The sequence below is a fragment of the Narcine bancroftii genome, chromosome 13 (assembly GCF_036971445.1).
Source record: "Narcine bancroftii isolate sNarBan1 chromosome 13, sNarBan1.hap1, whole genome shotgun sequence".
Lineage (NCBI taxonomy): Eukaryota > Metazoa > Chordata > Chondrichthyes > Torpediniformes > Narcinidae > Narcine > Narcine bancroftii.
Window position 1 is genome coordinate 69,821,649 of NC_091481.1, and position 27,355 is coordinate 69,849,003.

At 41.2% G+C, this 27,355-nt stretch overlaps 1 protein-coding gene across 1 annotated transcript in view; it reads left to right on the forward strand.

Moving 5' to 3' along the window:
• Positions 1–1,348: 1,348 nt before the first annotated feature.
• Positions 1,349–27,355, forward strand: part of wbp2nl (WBP2 N-terminal like) — a 39,616-nt gene continuing 13,609 nt past the window's right edge. Inside the window, exons 1-5 of the mRNA XM_069908483.1 lie at positions 1,349–1,456; positions 16,378–16,486; positions 18,629–18,764; positions 20,079–20,171; positions 22,493–22,744. Of these exons, the coding sequence (XP_069764584.1) occupies positions 1,398–1,456; positions 16,378–16,486; positions 18,629–18,764; positions 20,079–20,171; positions 22,493–22,744 (649 nt within the window). The 5' untranslated portion in view covers positions 1,349–1,397. The remainder of the gene's footprint in view (positions 1,457–16,377; positions 16,487–18,628; positions 18,765–20,078; positions 20,172–22,492; positions 22,745–27,355) is intronic.

Below are 27,355 nucleotides of genomic sequence, written 5' to 3' on the forward strand. Positions count from 1 at the left end.
ACTGACTGGTTTGGAGATGCCAATGCACAGGACAGGAAATGACTACAGAGGGTTGTAAACTCAGCCAGCACCATCATGGGCACCAGTCTTCCCTCCTTTGAGAACATCTACAAGAGGCAGTGTCTGAAGAAAGGAAGGAGATACAGGAGCTTATAGATGAACATTCAAAGGTGCAATAATAACTACTTCCCCTCTGCCATCAGATTTCTGAATCTTCTCTTATTTTTGCACGTATTTATTTTTAAATGTAATTTATAGCAGTGCAATATTTGCACTGTAATTCTGCTCCAAACAACAAATTTCATGACACGCTCATGAGAATAAATTCTGATTCTGATCCCTGGTACGTTTTTGAAGGGTGGGAGGAAACCTGAGCACCTGGATGAAACCCACGCAGACGCAGGGAGAACATGCAAACTCGTTGCAGACAGCGTGGGATTTGAGTCCCAGTCGCTGGTACTGTAACAGCATATGCTAATTGTGCCGCACCTATCTGACGATTGTTTCTATTCAGAATACAGGCGTTGTTTTCCATTAAGCTAAGTGGTATTTCTAGTACTTTCCACCTCTATACCACAATTTTTTATATATATATATTGTTAGACTCTGAATGAAAACAAGATAGTTTAACTTTAGCTAAATGTATTCTCATAGCGGCCCGTGCCGACACAGAAAATGGGCGTCCAACGCAGCGACCGGCCAAGCACCGTGTGGGCTGAAACGTCCGTTTCCCAAGGCCACCGGCAGAGCGGGGAAACTGGCCAATCATCTGCCGGTGGATCGCGGGCGGCCCAATCGGGGTCCGGGCATCCGAGGTAAACCAATCGGCGGCCAGCCCGCTCAGGCCACGCCCCAGTGGTGACGCAGCCGTGCTGACTATAAAAGACCGAGTTGCTACTGAATAAGCTCGGTGTCGAATACACTCCACTGCTGCGTGCACGCCTTTCTTCTGCGGATTCGGGCTACAACCCCGCGAGCTATAGCCTTGTCGTAGCGACCTCACTACATTCTGTCTACCACTTGAATTGCAATAAATAATGTTGTGCACAAAATGAGGTGCTGTTAATCAGGTCAAGTGCAGTGTCCCAATCTTCACCTGAAATGGATCTGTTCACATTTTCTCCTCACAGCTATCAATGGACCATGATGAAACTTTTTAATCCAAAAATTGATGAAGAATATTGGTTTTGGACTGACCAAAATGCCTAATTTGTAAATATCTAAAAACATGCCTATTAGAAAGATTAAATTTTACTGTTAAATGAGGCAAACTTGTCTCCATGCAGAAGGCATCACCTACATTGACCAGAGCCTCAGGCCGCGCCGCCTACGTCACATCGCCCCGCCCCCTCCCCGTGATTGACGCGTGACGTCACGCGGCGGCGTTCGGGGAAAACATGGCGCTGAACAGGAATCACTCGCAGAACGGCGGCGTCATCATCACCAACGGCGAGAGGTGAGGCAAATCCCCGCTGCTGAGCTGCAGGAGCGGCGGCCTGAACGCGTCCTCCCGCTTAAACGGCCGGGCCCGTCTTCCGTTGGTGGTTGTCTGGAGGCCAAATTGGCATTTGTTCTTTTCCTCCCCCTCCGCCCGTCGCTGACAGGCTCCGTGGGGCATTAATACTGTCGTGGCCGGTGCCTGACGGCCTGGTAATCCCCGTGATAATCTGATTTAGTGCGTGGATGGTGGGGAATTCAATGTCACCGGGTTAGGGTCTGTCAATCAAGCGGTGAACTGCTTCTTTACCACTGATTGGCCTGCTTCTTATGAGCTCGCTACATTATTGGTCGAGGCGGCTGTCAATCAGACAGATACGCCCCGCCCTCCACAGGGATGTAAACATTCAATGGGATGTTGTCATTAACTCGTGATGTGCGAGATCTGCAGGGCTCAGGTTCTGGGCTGTTCACTGGGATTTATTGCCTGTTCCAAAATGTACACCGTCTTTAGTGGAAAATTGCGCTGTGTGCAATCTTTGTCAATTGAACTGAACTACAGTATCAGCTTCAGATTTATTGTCAGAGTACATACATTACATCACATACAACCCTGAGGTTCCTTTTTCCTGCGGGCGTGGCAGAATTACCTCTAATTGGTAGGCCAAAAAAAGGTACACAGCATAAAAACATGTAAACAAACTGTGCAATACAGAGTGAACAAAAAGAAAATCAATAAAGTGCACAAGTAAGAGTCCTTAAATGAGTCTGAGTTTGTCGTTGAGGAGTCTGATGATGGAGGGGTAGCAGCTGTTCCTGAACCTGGTGGTGTGAGTCTTGTGGCACCGATACCTCTTCCGTGATGGCAGCAGCAAGAACAGAGTGTGTGCTGGGTGGTGAGGGTCTTTGATGATTGCTCCCTGTAGATGTGCTCAATAGTGGGGAGGGTTTTGCCTGTGATGTCCTGGGCTGCATCCACTGTCTTTTGGAAGGTTTTATGCTCAGGGGTATTGACGTTTCCATATCAGACTGTGATGCAGCTGGTCAGTACATTTTCTACCACACCTCTGTAGAAATTTGCCAGGGTTTCTGATGTCATACCAAACTTCCACAAACTCCTGAAGAAGTGTAGGAGCTGACATGCTTTCTTCTTGATGCCATTGGTGTATTGTCTAGGAAAGATCCTCCGAGATAATGACTCCCAAGAACTTAAATTTGCTCACACTCTCCTTCTCTGATCCCTCAATGATCACTGGATTGTAAACCTTTCCTGAAGTCAACAATCAGCTCCTTAGTTTTGGTGATATCGAGTTGTTGTTGGTGCACCATTCAGCCAAGTTTTCAATCTCCCTTTATACAACCTACTTCCATAGTATTATCGGCAAATTTGTAGATGGTGTTATTGTTGTACAGTTGTAGGTGTAAATGAGTAGACCAGGGGGCTAAGAAGACAGCCCTATGGTGCTCCAGTACTGTTGGAGATTGTGGATGAGAAGTTCTTACCAATCTTCATTGATTGTGGTCTGGAGGTGAGGAAATCCATGATTCAATTACACAGTGGGGTGTTAACTCCCAGGTCTTGAGTTTGCTGAATAATTTGGAGGGGATGATGGTGTTAAATGCAGACATGTAGTTGATAAAGACCATCCTGATGTATGCATCTTTGCTGACCAGATATTCCAGGGCTTTGTGTAGAGTCTGTGAGGTGTACCTGCCATAGACCTGTTGCAACGATAGGCGAACTGGAATATATCCATGTCATGGCTCATATAGGAGCTGATATGCTTCACCACCAGCCTTTCAAAACACTTCATCACTGTTGATGTAAGTGCTGTTGGGTGATAGTCAAAGAGGCAGATCATTACACTCTTCTTAGGCATCTGTATGATTGACGCTTCACTGTGGGGTTTAAATTCAAGTTCACGTTTACTGTCATCTGATGGTGCAAATTCATCCTGATGAAGCTGCGTTCTCCGGTCCTTGGTGCAAAACATCGAGTCATACAACCAAACATAACACACATTATTACTGCAATATTAAATTTTCAGCCACCAACATATCATGTGATCAGTGTCTTACTGTAGACTTGCTGTGTGCAAGTTTGATGCTCTTTTTCTTGTGTTATAATAGTGACTACACTCCAACCTAGCTTTGCTATTTGCATTCCTATTCATTGAGTATTTGTTGCTTGCAGATATCATAGCAGTAAGTTCTGGAGGGAAGAATTTATTAGTAATGTGGACTTTTAAATTAAATTTAACTTTAGGCATACAGAACAGTAACAGCCCCTTGAGCCCGTCCGCCCAATTAACCTACAATCCCTAGTACGATTTGAAGGGTGGGAGGAAACCGGAGTCCCTAGTAAAAACCCGACGCAGATGGGGGGGAGAACATACAAACTCCTGACAGATAGAGCAGGATTTGAAACCCGGGTCGCTGGTGCTGTAACAGCGTTGTACTGTGCTAACTGTGACACCCAAAATCCTACAGCACCAGGTGTTCCTGAGCAGTCTCCCATCCAAGTACTGACAAGGACTGAGCCCTTGAATACTAAAGGTGTGAGAAACTTTATTGAAAGTCTCTAACACCTTGCATTGATCTGAAACATTAACTGAGTATTTACTACAGATTGATCGTTTTGAAGTGTTTCCAGGAAAAGTAAAACAATAATTCACATCCGAAGTGAATTTTTATTTAACCAAGAGCGGAGTGTCATTCCTAATGTAGGTGATTAAGTTCCAGATTTCAGATTTATTGTCAGAGTACATACATGACATCTTTTTCCTGAAAGCCAGGCAGAATTACCACTTAAGCAAAAAAAAAGGTACTCAGCATATCCATACATGTAAATAAAGAAAGTGATATAGAAAGAAAAAAAAATTATAAAGTGCAAAATAAGAGTCATTAAATAAGTTCCTGATTGAGTTTGTAGTTGAGGAGTCTGATGATGGAGGGGGAGCAGCTGTTCCTGAACCTGGTGGTGTGAGTCTTGTGGCACCAATACCTCTTTCCTGATGGTACCAGTGAGAACAGCATGTGAGATATACCATTGTATATATCTCTCATGTTTTAAGATTTCGTATAATAACACAAGTTTCTATAGATTCTACATTCCACATTCTTCAGTGTTATCTATTTCTCATTTTCTTTTGCATCTATAGAAACATAGAAGATAGGAGCAGGAGTAGGTCATTCGACCCTTCGAGCCTGCTCTGCCATTCAACGAGATCATGGCTGATCTTAAAGTTCAGTACCCCGTCCCCGCCTTCTCTCCGTAACCTTTAATACCTTTATACTGAAGAAATATATCTAATTCCATCTTAAATATATTTAATGAACCTGCCTCTACTGCCCTCTGTGGCAATGAATTCCACAGATTCACCGCCCTCTGGGTAAAGAAATTCCTCCTCATCTCGGTCCTAAATGGTTTGCCTATTGTTAGGTCTGCTTTGTTCAAGAATGAGTGAGTCAGACACCAGACTGAGTCGAAATCAAGGTTCTTTATTACCGGATTGTAACACTTACAACTAACAGTGTTAGTTGGAGAAGGTGCATTCTAACGATATCAGCAAGTGGTGTTTTTTTATACCTCAGGACACATACTTAGTAAATTATCATACCATTACACTGTCCAATGAATAAGCTGTTGCTACCCTTCACTGTTAGTCTGCTGCTCATCAGCTTGTTAGTGCCAAGCTTATCTTGAGTGTACAAGGTCACATCTGCATTCTGTTACTCCTTAGTACTGGGTGACTCCTTCTCCGGTCCCATCTCATGATGTTTTTACCTTACACTATTATCCTCAAACCATGGCCCCGGGTTCTGGACTCCCCCACCATTGGAAACATCCCATCTGCACCCATTCTGTCCAGTCCTGCCAGAATTTTATATGTCTCTATGAGATCCCCTCTCAATCTTCTAAACTCCACCGAGTACAATCCCAATTTGCGCAATCTTTCCTCATAAGTCATTCCTGCCATTCCAGGTATCAGCCTGGTGAATCGCCTCTGCACTCCCTCCATTGCAAGAACATCCTTCCTTAGATAAGGTGACCAAAACTGCACACAATACTCCAGGTGGGGTCTCACCAAGGCCCTGTACAGCGGCAGTAAGGTATCCTTGTTCCTATACTCAAACCCTCTTGATATGAAGGCCAACATACCATTTGCCTTTTTAACCACCTGCTGTACCTTCATGCTCGCCTTCAGAGACTGGTGTACAAGTACCTCTAGGTCTCTCTCCACTTCCCCATCTCTTAATCTATTGCCATTCAAATAGTAATCTGCCCTCATAGTAATCTATGAAAGAGCTTTTGATCATTCCCAAATGCGGATTCCCAAAAGTCTTGCTGCGAGTCATCAGTAACATATGTAGTTATTTCTTTTTGCTTCTGGGTATACATCATTGTTGCATTTAACTAGATTTGGTATTATTCTATATAGCAACGACAATTGTTCTTTTGCAATGTCTGGATAATTTGCCTTGTGGGTTTCATTCACCAAAACAAAGTTGTTTTAAAGTTTTATTCCGTGTCAGAGATCATAATCTTGTGCAGTTAAAGGAAACCAGTTGAAAGTCAGATATACAGCAGTTTAGCTAAGGTCACCCTTGTCATAAATTAAGCCATCATCAAAAATTTTAAAACACAGTTTGCTAGCTTAATTTCCTGTTTTCATGAAACCATGTTGTCAGTTGGTGATCTTTATTCACTCTTGACTGCACACTTTAAGGATCTATTATCCTACTTGCAATAATCTGCAGATTTAATGTAGTCTTGCACAGTGCTATTCAGTCGGTGTTTCCGTGCTTGGCTGGCAGACAAAAGCAGTTAGTACATTATAATGATGTTGATGGATGAATTCAGATATGGACATTTTCAGTTAAATCTTGTGTAAGTATATTTTGAAATTGTTATTTCGAGTTAAAAAGTCAAATTACTCACCTAAAAAAAAAATCAGATAATTTGTATTTGGAAAATCAAAACTGTAAATGTCACTGTGAGTCAGGCAGCAGAAATACTAGTGAAACAGTAAAGTCTGCAGCAACATATAGAAATGCTGGAGGCTAAATATATTGCCGATGTTTCGGGCCTAAGCCCTTCCTCAAGGAATAAGCAAAGAATAGGCAAAAATACATGAAATCTCAGAAATGGCTGGATGGAGAAGGAGTCCAGACAAACAAAGGGTGGATGTGATAAAAGGAGAGGTGAGAATTGATTTTGTCTGTGTTAAGGGAGACAGGGAAAAGGGAGAAAGAGCTGGGGGAAAGCAATGGGAGAAGTGGGGGGGGGGTGGGGGGGGGAGGGTGTTTAACAAAAGCCAGATAAGTTGATGTTAGTGTCATCTAGTTGGAGGAAAACGAAGTGTTGTTCCTCCAATTTGCGGGTGGTCTCAGTCTGGCAGTGTGTGATACCATGGATGGACATGTCAGCAAGGGAGAGGGACAGGGAATTAAAATGGATGGCCACTGGGAGATCAGCACTAAGCACCATTGCGGCAGACAACTAGGAGTGATCAATTTTCAATTTCTGCTTTTCCCTGCCCAGACAAATAATCAAAGATTTTTTTTTGCATGTGGATAAAATAGTTTTTAATGTTCTGTGTTCTAAGATGAAAAGTTTTTCAACTTCAGAACATTCAAAGTGTTTTACACTTGAAGTATTTTGAAGTCTGGGTACCATCACTTAGGGAGAGCAGCAACCAGTTTAAGCCAGTTTCTTTGAATAGCACCAACAGAGGAGTCATGTGACGGAATAGTGGCCAGTAGGAGAATACCAGCCCTCTCCAGAAAAGAAGAAAAAAAAGTGAAGAAAGAGCAAAGCTCCAGACACACAAAACAAAACAAATAAAAAATAAAGGTGTGGAGAAAATGGCACCTAAGAAAGAAAAACCAAAAACAACAGGAAGAAAAGAAGAAAGAAAAATGCCAGAAGAGAAAGGAGAAGGCCTTACCTGCACGAAAAAGCAGGGATCTGCCATGGAAAGAGGAGCCCGCTCCCTGAGGTTAGTGGAGACCCCGCAGGGTCACGTCCCGCCGACCGCAGGACTGCAAAATTGGCTCACTGAGCCAAACAGAGGTGCGCAACTGCGCATGCGCGATGCCACGACGAGGAGAACACCGATGGGAGGGGGGACCAGCTGTGGAGTTTCACTCCACAGCACGAACAGCTGAGAGATGCCCGACAGCAGGGCTCCCAGCTGGAAGATAAAGAAAGCAACGGGAAAGGGAGGGGTGAGAAAGAAAAAAGGAAGCAAGAGACACAACAGATAACCAGCCCAGAAGAGGAGCAACATCAAGAAGCCATGGAAAAAAAAAACACCCAACAAATTGAGACAAGCAGCTCAACAAGAAAGTCAGAAGAGACACAGATACAAGGAAAATAAATAGAAGACACAAACCCAAGAGCAAACACAGAAGAAGAAGAACACCAAGCTCTGCACAGAGGAATAGGAGGTAAAATGAATGAACAGTACATAGATAAAAAAAAATTTCAAGAACAAATGAAAGCATGGAAAGTACAGAAGAAAAAGTGAGTAGAATAGAGGTGGTCATAACAGATGTAGGGAAAGGATTAGAAAATGTGTAAGAACCTGTAATGGCGGTAGAAATGGAAGTGAACGACTTCAAAAGAAAATTGGAAGAAAGTGACAAAAAAGTTAAAGCAACACAGGAGTTGTTAGCTCAGAAGATGGATATAATGGAAAACTATAGCAGGCGAAACAATATAAAGATAGTGGGCCTTAAGGAAGATGAAGAAGGCAAAGATATGAAAGAATTTATAAAAGAATGGATCCCAAAACTCCTGGGAATGCCAGAAATGCAGGAAGGAATGGAAATAGAAAGGGCACACAGAACATCGCCCGAAACCACAGTCACAACAAAAACCAAGATTCGTTTTAGTAGAATTTTTGAGATACACGACATGAGAAAATATATTGGAGAAGGCAATGAATAAAATTAGAGAAGACAAAAAAATCCACTGGAATACAAAGGTCAAAAAATTTTTTTTTCTACCCAAACATAAGTTTTGAGCTCCTAAAGAAGAGGAAGGAGTTTAACACAACAAAATCGATTCTATGGAAAAAAGGCTATAAATTTATGTTAAGATATCCAGCGGTTCTTAAAATAGTTATCCTGGGGGAGAAAAACAGACTGTTCTCGGATATGGAGAAAGCACAAAGATTTGCAGAATGTCTGCAAGACAGAAAGAGAGATGAAGAGATGTAACAAGAACAAAGAACGATGACAAACTACATATAATATATAAGTAAGAACTAAAGGAGGGAAGAAAAGGGAAGTAAGGGAGAAAGGGGAAAAAAAGAGGAGGGGTTAAAAAAATTTTAAAATGTGAAAAAAGTCTTTTCTGGAGGGGGTTGAGTGGGAGAGAATAACAGTCACTGAAAAATCAGTTGACATTTGCAAGGGACAAGGGGTGACTCAGAGAGGTGGGGGGCACTTGGCGTTAAGGGAATTTTAGATGTGGGAGTTGTTGAAGTATTTTATGTTTTAGAAATGTTGTCATACAGTATGTTCAAAAAAAGAAAACTGAGAAATGGAAATGGGGGAAAGGTGGTGGTGAGGAAGCAGAAATGAGATGTAAACAGAGTATGAAATGGCCATGTTGAACTATGTGACTATAAATATTAATAAAATACATAACCAAATCAAAAGGAAGAGGCTATTAAATTTACTGAAAAAAGAAAAAATAGATATAGCATTCGTGCAGGAAACGCATCTAACTGAAGTGGAACATAATAAATTAAGGAGAGACTGGGGAGATCACGTAGCGGCAGCATCATATAACTCAAAAGCCAGAGGTGTAGCTATATTAATCAATAAAAATGTACCAATCAAAATAGAGGAGGAAATAATAGATCCAGCAGGGAGATATGTAATGATAAAATGTCAGATATACTCAGAACTTTTGGAATTTGGTCAATATATATGCACCTAATAAAGAGGATCAAAAGTTTATGCAAGATATTTTTTTGAAGATTGTAGATACCCAGGGGAATATATTGATAGGAGGGGACTTTAACCTTAATTTGGATTCAAAGATGGATAAAACTGGACAAAAGACTAGCAGAAAGAACAAAATAGCTAAATTTATGGTTAAATCAATGCAGGAAATGCAACTTTTGGATATATGGAGGAGACAACACCCAAAGGAGAAGGAATACTCATATTATTCGAGTAGACGTAAAACATACTCAAGGATTGACCTGTTACTGTTGTCAGCCCATATCCAAGAGAGAGTTAGGAAAATGGAATATAAAGCTAGATTGTTATCTGATCACTCACCCCTGTTATTAGCAATAGAACTGGAGGACATCCAGTTAATGGTGATGTTTGGGAGACTGAGGCAGATACTGTGACACTAGGTTCACAGCGGTGAGAAGGTCTAATAGTAATGTACAATGAACAGTGTCAGATACTGTGACACCAGGTTCACTGTGGGGAGAAGATTTATCGGTGATGTACAATAAACCCTGGCTTATACTGTGACACCAGATTCACTGCGGGGAGAAGCTTTAATGGTGATGTATGATAAACTGTGTCAGACACTGAGACACCGTTCATAGTGGGGAGGAGGTTCAATGGTGATATGCAATACATTGTTGCAGATACAGTGACACAGACGTATCAGTGTGGAGAAATTTTAATGCTGATGTTTGGGAGACTGAGGCAGATACTGTGACACTGGGTTCACAACAGTGAGAAGGTCTAACAGTAATTTACGATGAACAGTGTCAGATACTGTGACATCAGTATCATGGAGATTAAACTCCATGCTACTTAAAAGACAGGAATTTAGAGAATTTATTGAGCACCAAATAAATACGGAATCAGTGAAAGACAAATTTATATTATGGGATGCAATGAAAGCCTTCATCAGAGGGCAGATAATAAGTTATGTAACTAAGATGAAAAAAAGATGACAATCGGGAAATAGAACAGCTGGAAAGGGAAATAGTAAGTACAGAAAAAGAACTAGCAACAAGGGACGATATAACAAAAAGAAGAGAATTGGGAGACAAAAAAGTAAAATATGAAACATTACAAACGTATAAGGTGGAGAAGAACATAATGAAAATAAAGCAGAAGTATTATGAGCTAGGAGAAAAAAATGCACAAAATACTAGCTTGACAGCTTAAAACAGAACAAACTAAAAGAACGGTATTGGCATCAAGGAAAAAGGACAAACAAATTACATATAACCCAATAGAGATTAATGAAAACTTTAAGGAATTCTATGAGCAATTATTCCGAACTGAGAACGAAGGGAAAGAAGACAAAATAGATGAGTTTCTAGCTAAAATTGAACTACCGAAATTGCAAGAAGAGGAGCAAAACAAATTGATAAAACCATTTGAAATAGGGAAAATACAAGATGTATTAAAAAATCTACTGAACAATAAAACACCTGGGGAGGACGTACTCCCAATAGAATTCTATAAAACATTTAAAGAGTTACTAATTCTTCCTCTCCTGGAAGTAATGAACCAGATAGAAGAAACACAAACTTGCCAGATTCATGTAAAACAGCAATAATTACAGTAATACCAAAGACAGGGAAAGATCCACTAACACCAGCATCGTATAGACCAATATCTCTACTTAACTCAGATTATAAGATAATAGCAAAACTATTAGCAAACGGATTGGATGACTGTGTACCAAAGATAGTAAAACAAGATCAAACTGGATTTATTAAGAAAAGACGAACAACTGACATTGTCTGAAAGTTCATTAACTTAATCCATGCAGTACAAGGAAATAAGACGCCAACAGTGGCTGTTGCTTTAGACGCAGAGAAAGCTTTTGACAGGGTAGAATGGAATTATTTATTCAAAGTATTACAGGTTCAACCTACCAGAGAAATATATTAATTGGATTAAAGCATTATATAAGGGTCCAATGGCGAAGGTGACAGTAAATGGATATATATCAAATCAATTTAAATTAAGCAGGTCAATTAGGCAGGAATGTCCACTATCTCCCTCACTGTTCGCTTTAGCAATAGAGCCATTGGCAGAACTGATAAGAACAGAAAATAAAACAAAAGGGATAAAAATAAAAGAGAAAGAATATAAAATCAGTCTATTTGCAGATGACATCATAGTATACTTAACAGAACCAGAATTATCAATAAAAGAATTACATAAGAAATTGAAGGAATATGGAGAAATATCGGGGTACAAGATCAACGCAAATAAAAGTGAAGCGAAGCCATTGAATAATGCGGATTACACTAAGTTTAAAAAAGAATCACCATTTAAATGGCAAACACAAGCAATCCGATACCTAGGTATTAGACTAGATAATAATCTAGGCCATCTATACAAATTAAATTATCAGCCATTAATGAAGAAATTACAAGATGACTTAGAACATTGGAAAGATTTACCACTAACACAGATAGGTAGGGTAAATTGCATTAAAATGAATATCTTTCCAAGGATACAATTCTTATTTCAATCGTTACCAATTCCCTTAACAGAGAAATTCTTCAATGAACTAAAGAAAATAATAAGAAAATTCTTATGGAAAGGGGGGAAACCGAGGATAGCGCTAGATAAATTAACAGAATGATACAAACAAGGTGGTTTGCAGCTACCAAACTTTAAAAATTATTATAGAGCAATACAATTAAGATATCTATCAAACAAGGGCAAAACCAGATTGGACCAGGATAGAGCTAGATAAAATAGGGGAGAAGATACCAGAACATATACTTTATAAGTGGGATGAAAAACTAGTGCAATATAGAAGTTCACTAGTACTGCAGCAGATTCATGTAAAAAAGAAAAAAAACAAATTACCAACTACCAAAATTATTATTGACACAAAATCAATTAATCCCTTTCACAGTAGATAACCTTTAGAGAATGGGAGAGAAAAGGGATTAAAAGAATAGAAAATTGTTTTTTAGGAAATAATTTATTATCATTTGAACAGTTGAAGTACAAATATGGAATAACTCATGGTACATGTTTGCATATCATCAACTGAAAACCTACTTAAAGGACAAACTGGAAACTGAGATTACCAGAAGGAAACAGCTTTGAATTATGTGATTACAGACACAATGATAATTAAAAGATTTATAACAAATATGGACATCAAGCTGCAAGAGAAAGAAAATGATAAAATAAGCTTTAAACCCAAAGAGATAAAAAAATGAAATATGGGAAAAGCTGTGCTCTGGAACTATGAGAAATATAATAAACACAAGGTTACGCATGATACAATGTAATTGGTTACACAGGCAATATTATCACGCCCCAAAAGTTAAATAGATGAGATCCAACATTATCAAATAGATGTTTTCGCTGTCAGAAGGAAATGGGAACAACAGTGCATGCAATTTGGGCATGTGAGAAAGTGAAAAAGTTTTGGGAAGATCTAAATCAGGTATTAAATAAAATCACAAAAAGCAACATACCAAAAAATCCAGAGATCTTTCTTCTAAGTAATATAAGAAGTAAAGAATTAGGCCTCAAACTGGATGAAGTAGATTTATTATGATAGCCTTAGCTGTAGCAAAAAAATGTATAATGTCAACTTGGAAATCAGAAGAGAGCCTGAGAGTACAGCAATGGTACATAGAAATGAATAAATGTATTCCATTGGAAAAAATAACATAATTTAAAATATAAAGTCACATATTTGAACAAATTAGGGAACCATACAGGGAACACAACAGAGAGGGCTTACTGCGGACCTCCACCCCCTAAAATAAAAAAAGGAGAAGACGACAAAATGACCTGATCCAGTGTGTAAAAATAGATGACACAATTTTCTTGTTTATTTTAATTGTTTGATGACATTGTTTAATGGGTTAATTGTATTGTATATGTTGAATGTTTAATGGGTTTGGAGGGGGTGGGAAGGAGGGAGGGAAGGGAGGAGAGAAAATGACACTGTGTATATTCAAGAGGGAAATGTGTGTGTTTTGATTAATATGGTTCATCGTGTGAAAAATAAAAAAATTTTTTAAAAAAGAATAGCATCAACGGCCTTCAATGTGAAGATTCCCCTGAAAGGCCGTGCCTTCGTTATGCACATGCATCAACTCATTCGAAATGAGACTTGAGCCCTTACCTTGAATGTTGCCTCTCACAGGGGAGAAGTTTGAGAAGAAAGGGAAAATGGGATGAATTGTCATGCAGGAGAGTTAAGTTAAAGCTCACTTTATATAGTCACCGCAACAGATCAGCAGTTTCTTAGTATCGTGCTGTTACAGTGCTAGAGTCCCAGGTTAAAATCCTGCACTGTTTGTACGTTCTCTCCATGCCTCCTTGGGTTTTCTCAGGGTGCTCCAGCCTCCTCCCACTCTTCAAAACATACGGGGGTTGTGGGTCATTTGGGTATAATTGGACGGCATGGGCTTGTGGGTTGGAAGTGCCTGTAACCATGGTGTATGTCACTGTGTAAATGTGACCCTGGCTTTGGGCCACCCTATCCCTTGTCAACCATGGTACCGATCTGTACCAATTCCAATTTCCAGATCTCGTCCTGACACTTAAATGTGTCCAAATAATTATTAAACATTGTGTGAATACCATCCACCCAGGCAATGTGTTCCACCTTTCAACCACTCTCTGGGGATAAAAATGTTCCACAAGATTCTCTAAATCTCCTACTCCTTACCTTAAACCTATAAACACTTCTAACCATGGGGATGTTTTTCTCAATACCTGCCTTATCTATACTATTCTTTGTATTCCCATATCAGGTCACTGCTTAGAAAATAAGACCAGTCTATCAAGTCTTCCTTCATTGCCAAAAATGCTCCGCCCAGGTAGCATCCTGGTGAATCTCTTCTGCACCATCTTTCGTGCAGGCATGTGACTTCTGGAACTGTTCCAGGGCTCTACCATGGCCTAACTAATGTCTTTCCCCTTGTATCCCGTACTCCATAAGTATCTCCTATGCCACCTTAACTATCTTGTCTGCCCCTGCTGCTGCCTTCAGGGATCCTTGAGCCAAGATCCCTCTGGCCCTCAATGCTTCCCAGGATCCTGCCATTTGTTGAGTACTTTAAAGGTTGATAAGTTCTCCTAAAATGAATTCATCACGATGTTTTTCAGGATTAAATTCCATCTGCTATCGATCTATCCATTCTCTCCAGTTTGTTAATCTTTTGCAATCAACTTTTTTTTACCATCACCCATGTTGTGTTACCCACAAAGTTATTAATCATACCTCCTCCATTCACATCAGAAACATTTCAAGACCATTAACTATGGAAGACTACTGGTCGATCCCTCTGTCTTCTCTGACCACCGGGGTGGGGTTATCACTTCCCCTGTCCTCACTCATCACTGGAGTGGGGTTATCACTTCCCCTGTCCTCACTCATCACTGGAGTGGGGTTATCACTCCCTCTGTCTTCACTCATCACTGGAGTGGGGTTATCACTTCCCCTGTCCTCACTCATCACTGGAGTGGGGTTATCACTTCCCCTGTCCTCACTCATCACTGGAGTGGGGTTATCACTTCCCCTGTCCTCACTCATCACTGGAGTGGGGTTATCACTTCCCCTGTCCTCACTCATCACTGGAGTGGGGTTATCACTTCCCCTGTCCTCACTCATCACTGGAGTGGGGTTATCACTTCCCCTGTCCTCACTCATCACTGGAGTGGGGTTATCACTTCCCCTGTCCTCACTCATCACTGGAGTGGGGTTATCACTTCCCCTGTCCTCACTCATCACTGGAGTGGGGTTATCACTTCCCCTGTCCTCACTCATCACTGGAGTGGGGTTATCACTTCCCCTGTCCTCACTCATCACTGGAGTGGGGTTATCACTTCCCCTGTCCTCACTCATCACTGGAGTGGGGTTATCACTTCCCCTGTCCTCACTCATCACTGGAGTGGGGTTATCACTCCCTCTGTCTTCACTCATCACTGGAGTGGGGTTATCACTCCCTCTGTCTTCACTCATCACTGGAGTGGGGTTATCACTTCCCCTGTCCTCACTCATCACTGGAGTGGGGTTATCACTTCCCCTGTCCTCACTCATCACTGGAGTGGGGTTATCACTTCCCCTGTCCTCACTCATCACTGGAGTGGGGTTATCACTTCCCCTGTCCTCACTCATCACTGGAGTGGGGTTATCACTTCCCCTGTCCTCACTCATCACTGGAGTGGGGTTATCACTTCCCCTGTCCTCACTCATCACTGGAGTGGGGTTATCACTTCCCCTGTCCTCACTCATCACTGGAGTGGGGTTATCACTTCCCCTGTCCTCACTCATCACTGGAGTGGGGTTATCACTTCCCCTGTCCTCACTCATCACTGGAGTGGGGTTATCACTCCCTCTGTCTTCACTAATCACTGTCTTACCCATGTTAAAGTAATAACTAACATTTCTCTGTATTCAATTTTATCAAACCTTTCAACTGCTGAACCAATCAAGATATAAAATTATCCAGGGTTGTGCAGTCCCAAATTGAAGTACACAGCAGTTAGTGCAGCAACACCATTACAGAGCCAGTGATCTGAGTTCAAATCCAGCGCAGCCTGTGTGGAGTTTGCATGTTCTCCCTGTGTCTGCATGGTTTTCTTCCAGGTGCTCCAGTTTCCTCCCACCCTCCAAAATATACGGTGTTTTGAAATTGTGTGTAATTTGACAAAAAGGGTTTAAATGTTAGGAATCAGCTTCAGCCGTACTGTAAATATATATTTTTTTAATTAAGAATTACTTGCTACAATTTTCCAAGATGTAGCCCAGAGAGTGACACCACAAGCAATATTTACAGAGTTCATGTTTAGGTTGGGAATAGTTTGGTGAAAAGGGTCTAGATCCAAAACATTAACTATTTCTCTCCACGGATGCTGCCCGACCCACTGAGTTCCTCTGTCGTTTGTAATTAATCAACTAAGTTTGAGGGAAAAGTACAATCTTTTGAGTCATATTGATTTATTTTTCAGCTTTTTAAAGGAGTGCAAAGATGTGGAGCTGTCATTCAACGATGTGACTGCAAAGTCTGAATTCTTCAAAGGGACCAAAAAGGGAACTCTGTACCTGACCCCCTATAGGGTAAGTTCCTCATCACGAATAATTTCATTCTCATGCTCAAATTGTTGGTCTCACCACCAATATCACTGATTCAATTGACAGCTTCATTACCAGGTATAAAGAAATATAAACGCGACTTCATCATTGTCTATTCCATGTCTTCTTTGGCTTGGCTTCGCGGACGAAGATTTATGGAGGGGGTAAATGTCCACATCAGCTGCAGGCTCGTTTGTGGCTGTCAAGTCCAATGCGGGACAGGCAGACACGGTTGCAGCGGTTGCAGGGGAAAATTGGTTGGTTGGGTGTTGGGTTTTTCCTCCTTTGCCTTTTGTCAGTGAGGTGGGCTCTGCGGTCTTCTTCAAAGGAGGTTGCTGCCCGCCGAACTGTGAGGCGCCAAGATGCACGGTTTGAGGCGAGATCAGCCCACTGGCGGTGGTCAATGTGGCAGGCACCAAGAGATTTCTTTAGGCAGTCCTTGTACCTTTTCTTTGGTGCACCTCTGTCACGGTGGCCAGTGGAGAGCTCGCCATATAACACGATCTTGGGAAGGCGATGGTCCTCCATTCTGGAGACGTGACCCATCCAGCGCAGCTGGATCTTCAGCAGCGTGGACTCGATGCTGTCGACCTCTGCCATCTCGAGTACTTCGACGTTAGGGATGAAAGCGCTCCAATGAATGTTGAGGATGGAGCGGAGACAACGCTGGTGGAAGCATTCTAGGAGCCGTAGGTGATGCCGGTAGAGGACCCATGATTCGGAGCCGAACGGGAGTGTGGGTATAACAACGGCTCTGTATACGCTTATCTTTGTGAGGTTTTTCAGTTGGTTGTTTTTCCAGACTCTTTTGTGTTGTCTTCAAAAGGCGCTATTTGCCTTGGCGAGTCTGTTGTCTACCTCATTGTATTATGCCCTGAAATACATCTTTGCATGTGTTCAAAATACATCTTTACTCTTTGAATGAAGAAACTTCCTCTTTCCAGTCTTTAAAGACCATCCTCTTGCTTTCAATCATCTCTTGTTCTAGACACATCAGCCAGTAAAAAAAATAATTCCTGAATCTATCCTGTCGAGTCCCCTTGGAAATGTGTACTTTTCAACAAAATCACCTCCCTCGCTTATCTTTCCAGAGAGTAGGGACCGAACCTGGTATGTATTGATCAAATTATTTGTCAGAGTACATACCATATGTAATAGTCGAATTTTGTGGACCAATCTTTAGGGGTAAAATTTAGGGAATTGGCTGTTATATGCATAGTACTTTTGCATATGTTAAGTCCCTGCGTCGTTCATGGTGTCGGGAGCTCGAATGGGCAGGCAGGTGTCTGGTACCATGTGGTAAGTCCGCTATTGGGGTTTCGGGTGCTCAAATGGTAAGGTGGGTGTCTGGGACCATATGGTAAGTCCACGCTTGATGCATCAGATGGGTGGGGGGAGGGGGGAGGGGGGTGGCCAGGATGCAGCAACAAGTTAATGCCTTCCCAGGCAGAAGATGAGGTGATGGTCCTCTAATTGCGGGTAGTTTCAGTCTGCCAGTATGTGAGATCCTGGACAGACACGACAGCGAGGGAATGGGGCGGGGAATTGAAACGGATGGCCACTGGGAGATCATGATATTGCGGCAGACAGAGCCGAGGTGCCTAACGAAGCGACTCCCAGCATACTCCCGACGTAGAGGAGACCACAACGGGAGCACCGGAAGCAGTAGCTGATCCCTGCAGTTTCACAGGTGGTGTTGCTTCATTTGGAAGGACTGTTTGGGGCCCTGAATGGTGGTGAGGGAGGAGCCATGGGTGCAAATATGGCATCTTCTGCAGTCACAAGGGTAGGTCCCAAGGGTACGATTTGTGGGGAAGGAGGAGTAGACGAGGGAGCGGTCCATGCGGAAGCCAGAGGGGAATGAATATGTGTCTGGTCCTGGAATGTGTTCCTTCAAGAAAACTGGATATAGGAAAAGGATGAATTTCTTTTTAGCTTGAGATTTCTTATTTTTATGGCCGTGCATTGCAACTGAGTCTCATCTCAGGTTGATTTTCTTTGCAGTCATTTCATGTAGAATTCATCTCGAAACCCAAAAGGCAAAATATTCTCCTTCTTTTTCTGCTTTAGCGAATAAAGACTTAAAAGCTTGTAATCTGAAACCATTGCCAAATTCTCTTGTTTCAGATGATCTTTGTATCAAAAGGAAAAGACCCCATGCAGTCATTCATGATGCCCTTCTATCTTGTCAAAGGATGTTCCATTGAGCAGCCAGTCTTTTCAGCAAATTACATCAAGGGATCTGTTCATGCTGAACCTGGAGGTATGTCAAATCATTGAACAATTAAGTTCAGATCTGAACTATTATTTGAGCAAGGAAGGAGGATATTGAAGCTGGAAGGTCAAAGAAATGTACGTTATATCAAAAAAATTTAATTGAGGTTCAGTTATGCTTCAGATTTACTGACAAGATGAATAATGTTCAATTGCCCTTGAATCTCATAACTATATTGTTATCCTGAACTTGGTGGAGGAGTGGGGTTGGGAAGGAAGCATGTAAACTCACACAGTTATTAATAAATCCAACAAAAGTCCAAAGAAAATGACCATATATACCCTAAAAATCAACCTCATGTAAACTCCCGATGCCTGGAACAAGGACTCACACCTCAGCCTCAACTGCCAGCTCATCGGAACTCCCGACACCTCAAATGTGGACTCACACCTTGGCTGCCCACAGGCCAGACCTCCTAATGCCTCCAATGTGGACTCACATCTCGGCCCCGGTCGCCCTCTGATCAGAGGTCCTGAAACTTCAAACATGGGCCCTCGCCTTGGCCCCGGCTACCCACCCACCTGGCTACCGACACCAGGAACGAGGACTCACACATCGACCACGGCCACCTGCCCATCGGAACTTCTGACATCTGGATATACTGTGTTTAGTTTACACCTTGAACATAGTGAAAACATCCTGAAGCAATTCATAGGAGTGACTGTCAAACAGAATTTGAGATCACTCCACCAAAGGAGGTAATGTTCTAGGAGAGGTTAAAGGAGGAGAGGCACTGAGATTCAGAGAGTAAAACATGAAAGTCTGCAGATGCTGTGGTTGAAGTAAAAACACGATACTGGAGAAACTCAGCAGGTCAAATAGCGTCCTTTATGTAGCAAAGAGAAAGATACAGAACCAAAGTTTTGGGCTTGAGCACAAAATGTAGGTGGGGGGGGGGGAGTGGAAAGGATCCTCAAAGATTTTACAAGTCCTCTTCAATGATCCCAGTAGATGGGAAGGGGAGGGAGACCCCAGTGATCCTCTCTGCTACTCTTATGGTCCTGTGGATTGATCTCCGATCCAATTCTCTTTAGCAACTGTACCACAATGTGATGTAGCCACCCAGGATGCTCGCGATAGAGCTCCTGTAGAAAGTTGACATGATGGTGGTCGGAAGCTTGTCTGCCTCAGTCTTCTCAGGAAATCACCAACACAGGGATGTCATTAATCGGCGTAATGGTTTTCTTTTGCATTCTCAAAAAAAAAATCAAGTCGTAGAAACATACCTGACGAAAGGAGAGATTGTTCTTTAGACCAATTTTTGTGTTTGTGCCAATTGTAATTTAACCTCTTGACTTGCAGGTGGCTGGGAAGGACAGGCTTCATTTAAATTGGTTTTTAACAGCGGCGGAGCCATTGATTTTGGCCAACTGATGTTCAAAGTGGCTCAACAGGGTAAGTTTCAAATAGCATCACTAAATACTGTCCATTAAAAGCTCTAGGACCTGTGCAGTTGGGAGGGAGAATGTTAACTTCTTTAGAAATCCTTTCACAATGGTGTTGACAATTGGGAGCACACAGCAGAAGTTGTTTGTAAGTCTCTGTGTATTATCGATCACATTGCCCTCAATGTTTCGTTCCAGAATTCTTATCCAATAATTTTATAGTTTTGAAAGAGATGGTTATAATTTTTATATTTTTAAATTTAGACATACAGCAAATAACAGCCCTTCTGGCTCACGAGCCTTTGCTCCTCAAATACCCCAGTTAAACTACAACCCCGAACAGACACAGGGAGAATGAGCAAATTCCTTACAGATAATGCCAGTTTTGAGCCCATCTTGCTAATATTCAGGATGAGGTAGTAATTTGGATTAGACATTGGTTTTTACCAGAGAAAACAAAGAGTGGCAATAGATTATTTCCTCTCTAACTAGAGGTCTGTAACTAGTCGTGTGCCTCAGGGATCAGTCCAGGGTGCATTGTTGTTTGTCATCTATATCAACGATCTGAATGACAATATGGTAAATTGGATCGGAAAGTTTGCAGATGACAGAAAGATTGGAGGTGTTGTGGACAGCGAGGAAGACTCAAAGCTTGCAGTGGGATCTGGATCAGCTAGAAAAATGGGCTGCAAATTGGCAGATAGAATTTAATGTTATCAGATGTGAGTTGTTGCACTGTGGAAGGATAAACCAAGGTAGGTCATGCACAATAAAAGGTAGAGCACTCAGGAAATTGATGGGAAGACAGACAAATAATTCCTTGAAAGTGGCATCACAAGTAGATCAAAGTCAAATATCATAAATCAAAAGTATTGAATACAGGAGTTGGGTTGTTATGGTAAAGCTATATCAGACATTGGTGAGGCCAAATTTTAATTATTGTGTGTAGTTTTTGTCACCTAACTATATGAAGAATATAAATAAGATTGGAAGAGTGCAGAGGAGATTTACTCAGATATTGCTGGAACTTGAGGAACTGAGTTACAGGCAAAGTTTAAACAGGTTAGGACTTTATTCCTGAAGCATTGAAGTATGAGAGGAGATTTGATAGAGGTGTATAAAATTATGAGGGGTATAGACAGAGTTAATGCAAGCAAGCTTTTTCTGCTGAGGTTGGGTGAGACAAGAACCAGAGGACATGGGTTACGTGTGAAAGGTGAAATGTTTAGGGGAACGTTAGAAGCAACTTTTTCCACGCAGGGAGCGGTGAGAGTTGTGGAATGAGCTTCCAGCTAAAGCGGTGAATGAAGGTTCAATTTTGACATTTAAGAAAAATGGGGATAAGTACATGGATGGGAGAAGTATGGAGGGTTCTGGTCCGGGAACAGGTCAGTGGGGCTTGACAGAATAATAGTTTGGCACAGACTAGGCTGTTTCTGTTCTACGTTCACTGCTGAACAGGTGATCTTTTAAATTGCTGGTAATATTGACAGTGCAATCAACATACAGTTAAGGTATTTTATTTTTCTTTAAACAGTTTAATGCAAAATGTATAATTGCTTTTAAATGAATGTCTTTTGCAGGCTCTTTTCAGTTTGAAATACATGTGTGGATTCAGTGGTGCTACAATGTTAAAATAATGTTCACTTATTAAAATTCCAGTTTATTGTCATCTGATTGTACAAGTACAACCCGATGAAATAGCGTTCTTTGGTCCTCAGAGCAAAACACGCAGACACACAACCAGACATAACACACATTCAGGCAAGTGATACAGATACAGTACATAAATACATATATAAAAATAAGTAAATATTGTTAACTAAATAGTGGAGTCTCAGAGGGTTAGTGTGAGCTGCTCATTTCAGTCGTTCAGCGTTCTCACTGCCCGTGGGAAGAAGCTGTTCCTCAGCCTGGTGGGGCTGGCCCTGATCCTCCTGTATCTCTTCCCTGATGAGAGTAGCTGAAAGATGCTGCTTGCAGGGTGGAAGGGGTTCTCAATACTTTTGCATGCACTCTTCAGACAACAATCCTGCTAGATCACATCGATGGGGAGAGGGAGACCCCAGTGATCCTCTCTGCCTGCTCTAATGGTCCTCCAATCCAATGATCTACAGCAACTGTGCCATACTGTGATGCAGCCAGCCAGGACACTCTCGTCAGAGCTCTTGTGGAAAATTGACAGGATGATGGTCACTTCAGACTTCTCAGGAAGACCAATCATATGCTCATTTTCCAGGATTCAGTGGCTGCATTGAAGCTTAACTGATAGTTTGTTGCAATAAGTGGAGTTACCTGCAAAATTGATGTCATTCTTGTTTCTCCTGTTAGCTTCTCGGGGCACTCCTGTGCAAAACAATGCCTACGGATATGAACCAATGGGTGCAATGAGTTTTGGATTTGCCCCAGCGAATGGGCCCTATGCAGCGAATGGGCCCTACGCAGCAAATGGCCCCTACGCAGCGAATGGTCCCTACGCAGGGAACGGACCATACGCATATTCGCCGCCTCCTGTAAATGGAGGCTATGGCCCTCCACCTACATCCATGGGATACCTCTATGGAATGCCTACACCACCTTCAGGTAAAGTAAAAGAACAATGGCTAAAGGACCCTTCACTTATGCCGAAGCAGTATCACTCAGAATCAGAATTTATTGTCACGAACGATCACGAAATTTGTTGTTTTGCAGTGGCATTACAGACACAAAATTGCTATAAATTACATTTTTTAAACAAATAAATTAGTGCAGAGGAAGTTAGGAAGTATCTGGGTCATCATTCATTCCAAAATTTGACAGTGGAGGGGAAGAAGCTGTTTTTGTGTCGCAGGGTGTTCGTCTTCAGACTCCTGCACCTCCTTCCTGATGGGAGCGGTATAAAGAGGGATGGCCTGTGTGGTTTGAGGGGGGGGGGGGTACTTGATGACAGAGTCTGCTTTCTTCAGACACCACCTCTTGTAGATGTCCTCGAAGGAGTAAAGACTGTCAAGTTCACAACCCTCTATAGTCTTTACCTGTCTGTGCATTAGCACCTCCATACCAGACAGTGATGCAACTGGTTAAAATGCTCTCCACGGTCCACCTATAGAAATGTGCAAGAGTGGTGACATACCAAATCTCCTCAAACTCCTCATGAAGTATAGCCTTCTTTGTGATTGCATTGACTTGGAGACCCCGAGATACCTGTAGTATTAATGGGCTCTTTTTGTTTCCTTTTAATAAAAGCTAAAGAAACCTAGGAATTGCTGGATGATAAAAGATCAATGTCCATTTGATTTGTCATCAACAAATCTGGTAGTTAAGCAGTGCAACAGTAATGGTGCTATTGGCTAAACGTAAATCTCTTTTGAATATGAACAGGCCAGAATTGAAGTGAGAGGAGCTTCAGAAACTGAGCAGCTGTAGATCCAAAGTCACCTGTCCATCTGAAGAATGCTCCACTCTCTACACATGTCAGGTTACTCACACGCGTTCCAAAATATTATCAGAAACTCGGCTCAAAAGCTGTGTTGCCTTAGTTGCCTAGTTTCCTGAGCTCAGGGTTAATTTAATTGAAGAACCACAATCTGAGCCAAGGGTCCTCACCAACAGAGTCTGGAGATTACTTGAATGCCTGCAGATCTGCTGCAATTAAATCAGGATATTGGTCTGTTCATGGTGTTTGGAGTCAGGTATATTTGCCAATTGATAAGACCATAAGACATAGCAGAAGTAGGCTATTTAGCCCATCGAGAATGCCTCACATTTGGGGGAGTCACGTGATGGAGTAGTGGCCGGACGGTGAACTCCAGCCCTCTCCAGAAAAGTCGGGAAAAACGAGAGAAAATACAAAGGCACAGAAATACAAGTTAAAGAAAAGTGAATATAAAGGTGGAAAGAAGATGGAGACAAAAGGAGAAAAATCAAAATCAACGGAAAGAAGAGAGGAAGAGAAGACAACGGAGGAAAAAGGTGAAGGCCTTACCTGTCCGAAGAGGCCCGCTGCGGAGAGAAGACCCCACTACCTCAGGTCGGTAGAAAGAGAACTACAACAATGGCTCACAGAGCCGAGTAAAAGTGCGCAACCGCGCATGCGCGACTCCTCGCGCATGCGCGATGCGCATACAAAAAAACACACCGACGGGAGGGGGGACCAGCTGGGGAGTCGATCTCCACAGCCGGCAACGACAGCTGCAGAACACCTGCAGCAAGAAGACACCACAGAAGACAATGGAAACAAGAAAGAAGAGGAGGAAAGGGCAGCAAAGAAACAACAGATGGTCAACCTAGAGGAAGAAGAAGAGGAAGAGGAAGAGTACAGGGAAATAGAAGAAGAAAAGATAGGCAAGGTAAAGGAGGTACTTGCTCTTGTTAGAGGATACATGGAGTCATTTAAAGAATGGCAAACACAGGAATTCAATGATTTAAGAAGAAGAATAAACAACACAGAAAAGAAAATAAATAAAATGGATATGACCTTAACAGAAATGGGGAAAAAAATGGACAAGATGGAAGAACGGGCAATAGCAGCAGAAATGGAGGTAGAAGACTTAAAAAAGAAATTGGAGGAATCTAATAAAAAAACTAAAGAGACACAAGAATTACTAGCCCAAAAAATAGATATAATGGAAAATTATAACAGAAGAAATAACATAAAGATAGTGGGCCTTAAGGAAGATGTAGAAGGCAAGAATATGAGGGAGTTTATAAAAGAATGGATCCCTAAGGCCCTAGGATGTCCAGAACTACAGCAAGAAATGGAAATAGAAAGGGCACATAGAGCATTGGCCCCTAAACCACAACCACAACAAAAACCAAGATCTATTGTAGTAAAATTCCTAAGATATACTACAAGAGAAAAGGTGCTGGAGAAGACAATGGAAAAAGTAAGAGAGGGCAACAAACCACTGGAGTATAAAGGGCAAAAAATCTTCATTTATCCAGATATAAGCTTTGAACTCCTAAAGAAGAGAAAAGAGTTCAATGCAGCAAAAGCGATTTTATGGAAGAAAGGATATAAATTTACACTGAAGCATCCTGCGGTATTGAAAATATTTATTCCAGGACAACAAAACAGACTATTCTCGGATCCAGAAGAAGCACGAAAATTTGCAGAACAATTACAAAAATAGACTGAGGGATGAAGACGGGTAATGAGAGCAAAAATTATCACGATTGATATGTATGTGGGTAAAGACAAAAATAGACTGAGGGATGAAGACGGGTAAGGAGGGTAAAAATGACCACGATTGATATGTATGCGGGTAAAGAGGTATAAGAGTGAATAGAGACAACGGGCATATGTGAAAGTATCTGTAATTAGAGGAAAACATAGAAAGTATAGACAAGAATTAATAAGGGAAGGTAATGGAATAGAGAGAATAAGGAGGGAACTAAAAGAGTGACCTTTGTGACATATAAAAAACGAAATCTTTTCTGGGGGGGGCTGGGTGGGGGGAAAAGAGCGGTCACTGCAAAATCAGTTGACGCTTGCGAGTGGATTCGCAAATCCAAATGGAGAGGGGAGATGTGGTTGTCCGACAAGGGATAAAGGGCAACTCAGGAGGGGAAGGGGAGATTGGGGATAAAGAAGATAGAAATAGGAGAATAAGGAAAATGTTGGATGTTGTAGGAATGTTGTCTGGTAAAGAGTTGAAAATAAGAAAACAGAAATGGAAAAGGAGGAAAGGTAATGATGGAAAAACGGAAAGAGAAGATAAACAAAATATAAAATGGCTACGCTGAACTATATGACTCTAAATATTAATGGAATACATAACCAAATTAAAAGGAAGAAACTACTAAATTTACTGAAAAAGGAAAAAATAGATATAGCATTTGTCCAAGAAACACATTTAACTGAATTGGAGCACAAGAAATTAAAGAGAGATTGGGTAGGACATGTAACAGCAGCATCGTATAATTCAAAAGCAAGAGGAGTGGCTATATTAATTAGCAAAAATGTGCCATTTAAAATAGAAGAGGAAATAATAGATCCAGCAGGGAGATATGTTATGATAAAATGTCAGATATATTCAGAGCTTTGGAATCTACTTAATATATATTCACCTAACGAAGAAGATCAAAAGTTTATGCAAGATATCTTTTTGAAGGTAGCTAATACGCAAGGGAACATACTAATAGGAGGGGATTTCAATCTGAATTTGGATCCAAATATGGATAAAACGGGGAAAAAAATTAACAGGAAGAACAAAGTAACCAAATTTATAATTAAATCAATGCAAGAAATGAAACTTGTGGACATATGGAGGAAACAAAACCCAAAAGAAAAGGAATACTCATACTACTCGACTAGACATAAAACATACTCAAGGATAGACCTATTCCTGTTATCAGCCCACATACAAGGGAGAGTTAGGAAAATGGAATATAAAGCTAGACTATTATCGGTCCACTCACCCCTGTTATTGGCAATAGAGCTAGAAGACATCCCTCCAAGAATGTATAGATGGAGATTAAACCCCATGCTACTTAAAAGACAGGATTTTAGAGAATTTATTGAAAAACAATTAAAAATGTACTTTGAAGTAAATACGGAATCAGTGGAAGATAAGTTTATACTATGGGACGCAATGAAAGCATTCATTAGAGGGCAAATAATAAGTTATGCAACCAAGATGAAGAAGGACTATAATCAGGAAACAGAGCAGTTGGAAAGGGAAATAATAAACATAGAAAAAAAATTAGCAATAAAGGAAGATACAACCAAAAGAAGAGAATTGGCGGATAAAAAAAATAAAATATGAAACATTACAAACATATAAGGTGGAGAAGAATATAATGAAGACAAAACAGAAATATTATGAACTAGGGGAAAAAACACACAAAATCCTAGCATGGCAGCTTAAGACAGAGCAAACTAAGAAAACGGTATTGGCAACAAGGAAAAAAGACAAACAAATTACATATAATCCAAAAGAAATTAAGGAAAACTTCAGAGAATTCTATGAACAATTATACCGAACCGAAAACGAAGGGAAAGAAGGGAAAATAGATGAATTTTTGACTAAAATTGAACTACCAAAACTACAAATAGAGGAACAAAATAAATTAACAGAACCATTTGGAACAGTAGAAATACAAGAGATAATAAAAAATTTACCAAATAATAAGACACCAGGAGAGGATGGACTCCCAATAGAATTCTACAAAACATTTAAAGACCTAATAATACCGCCCCTCCTGGATGTAATC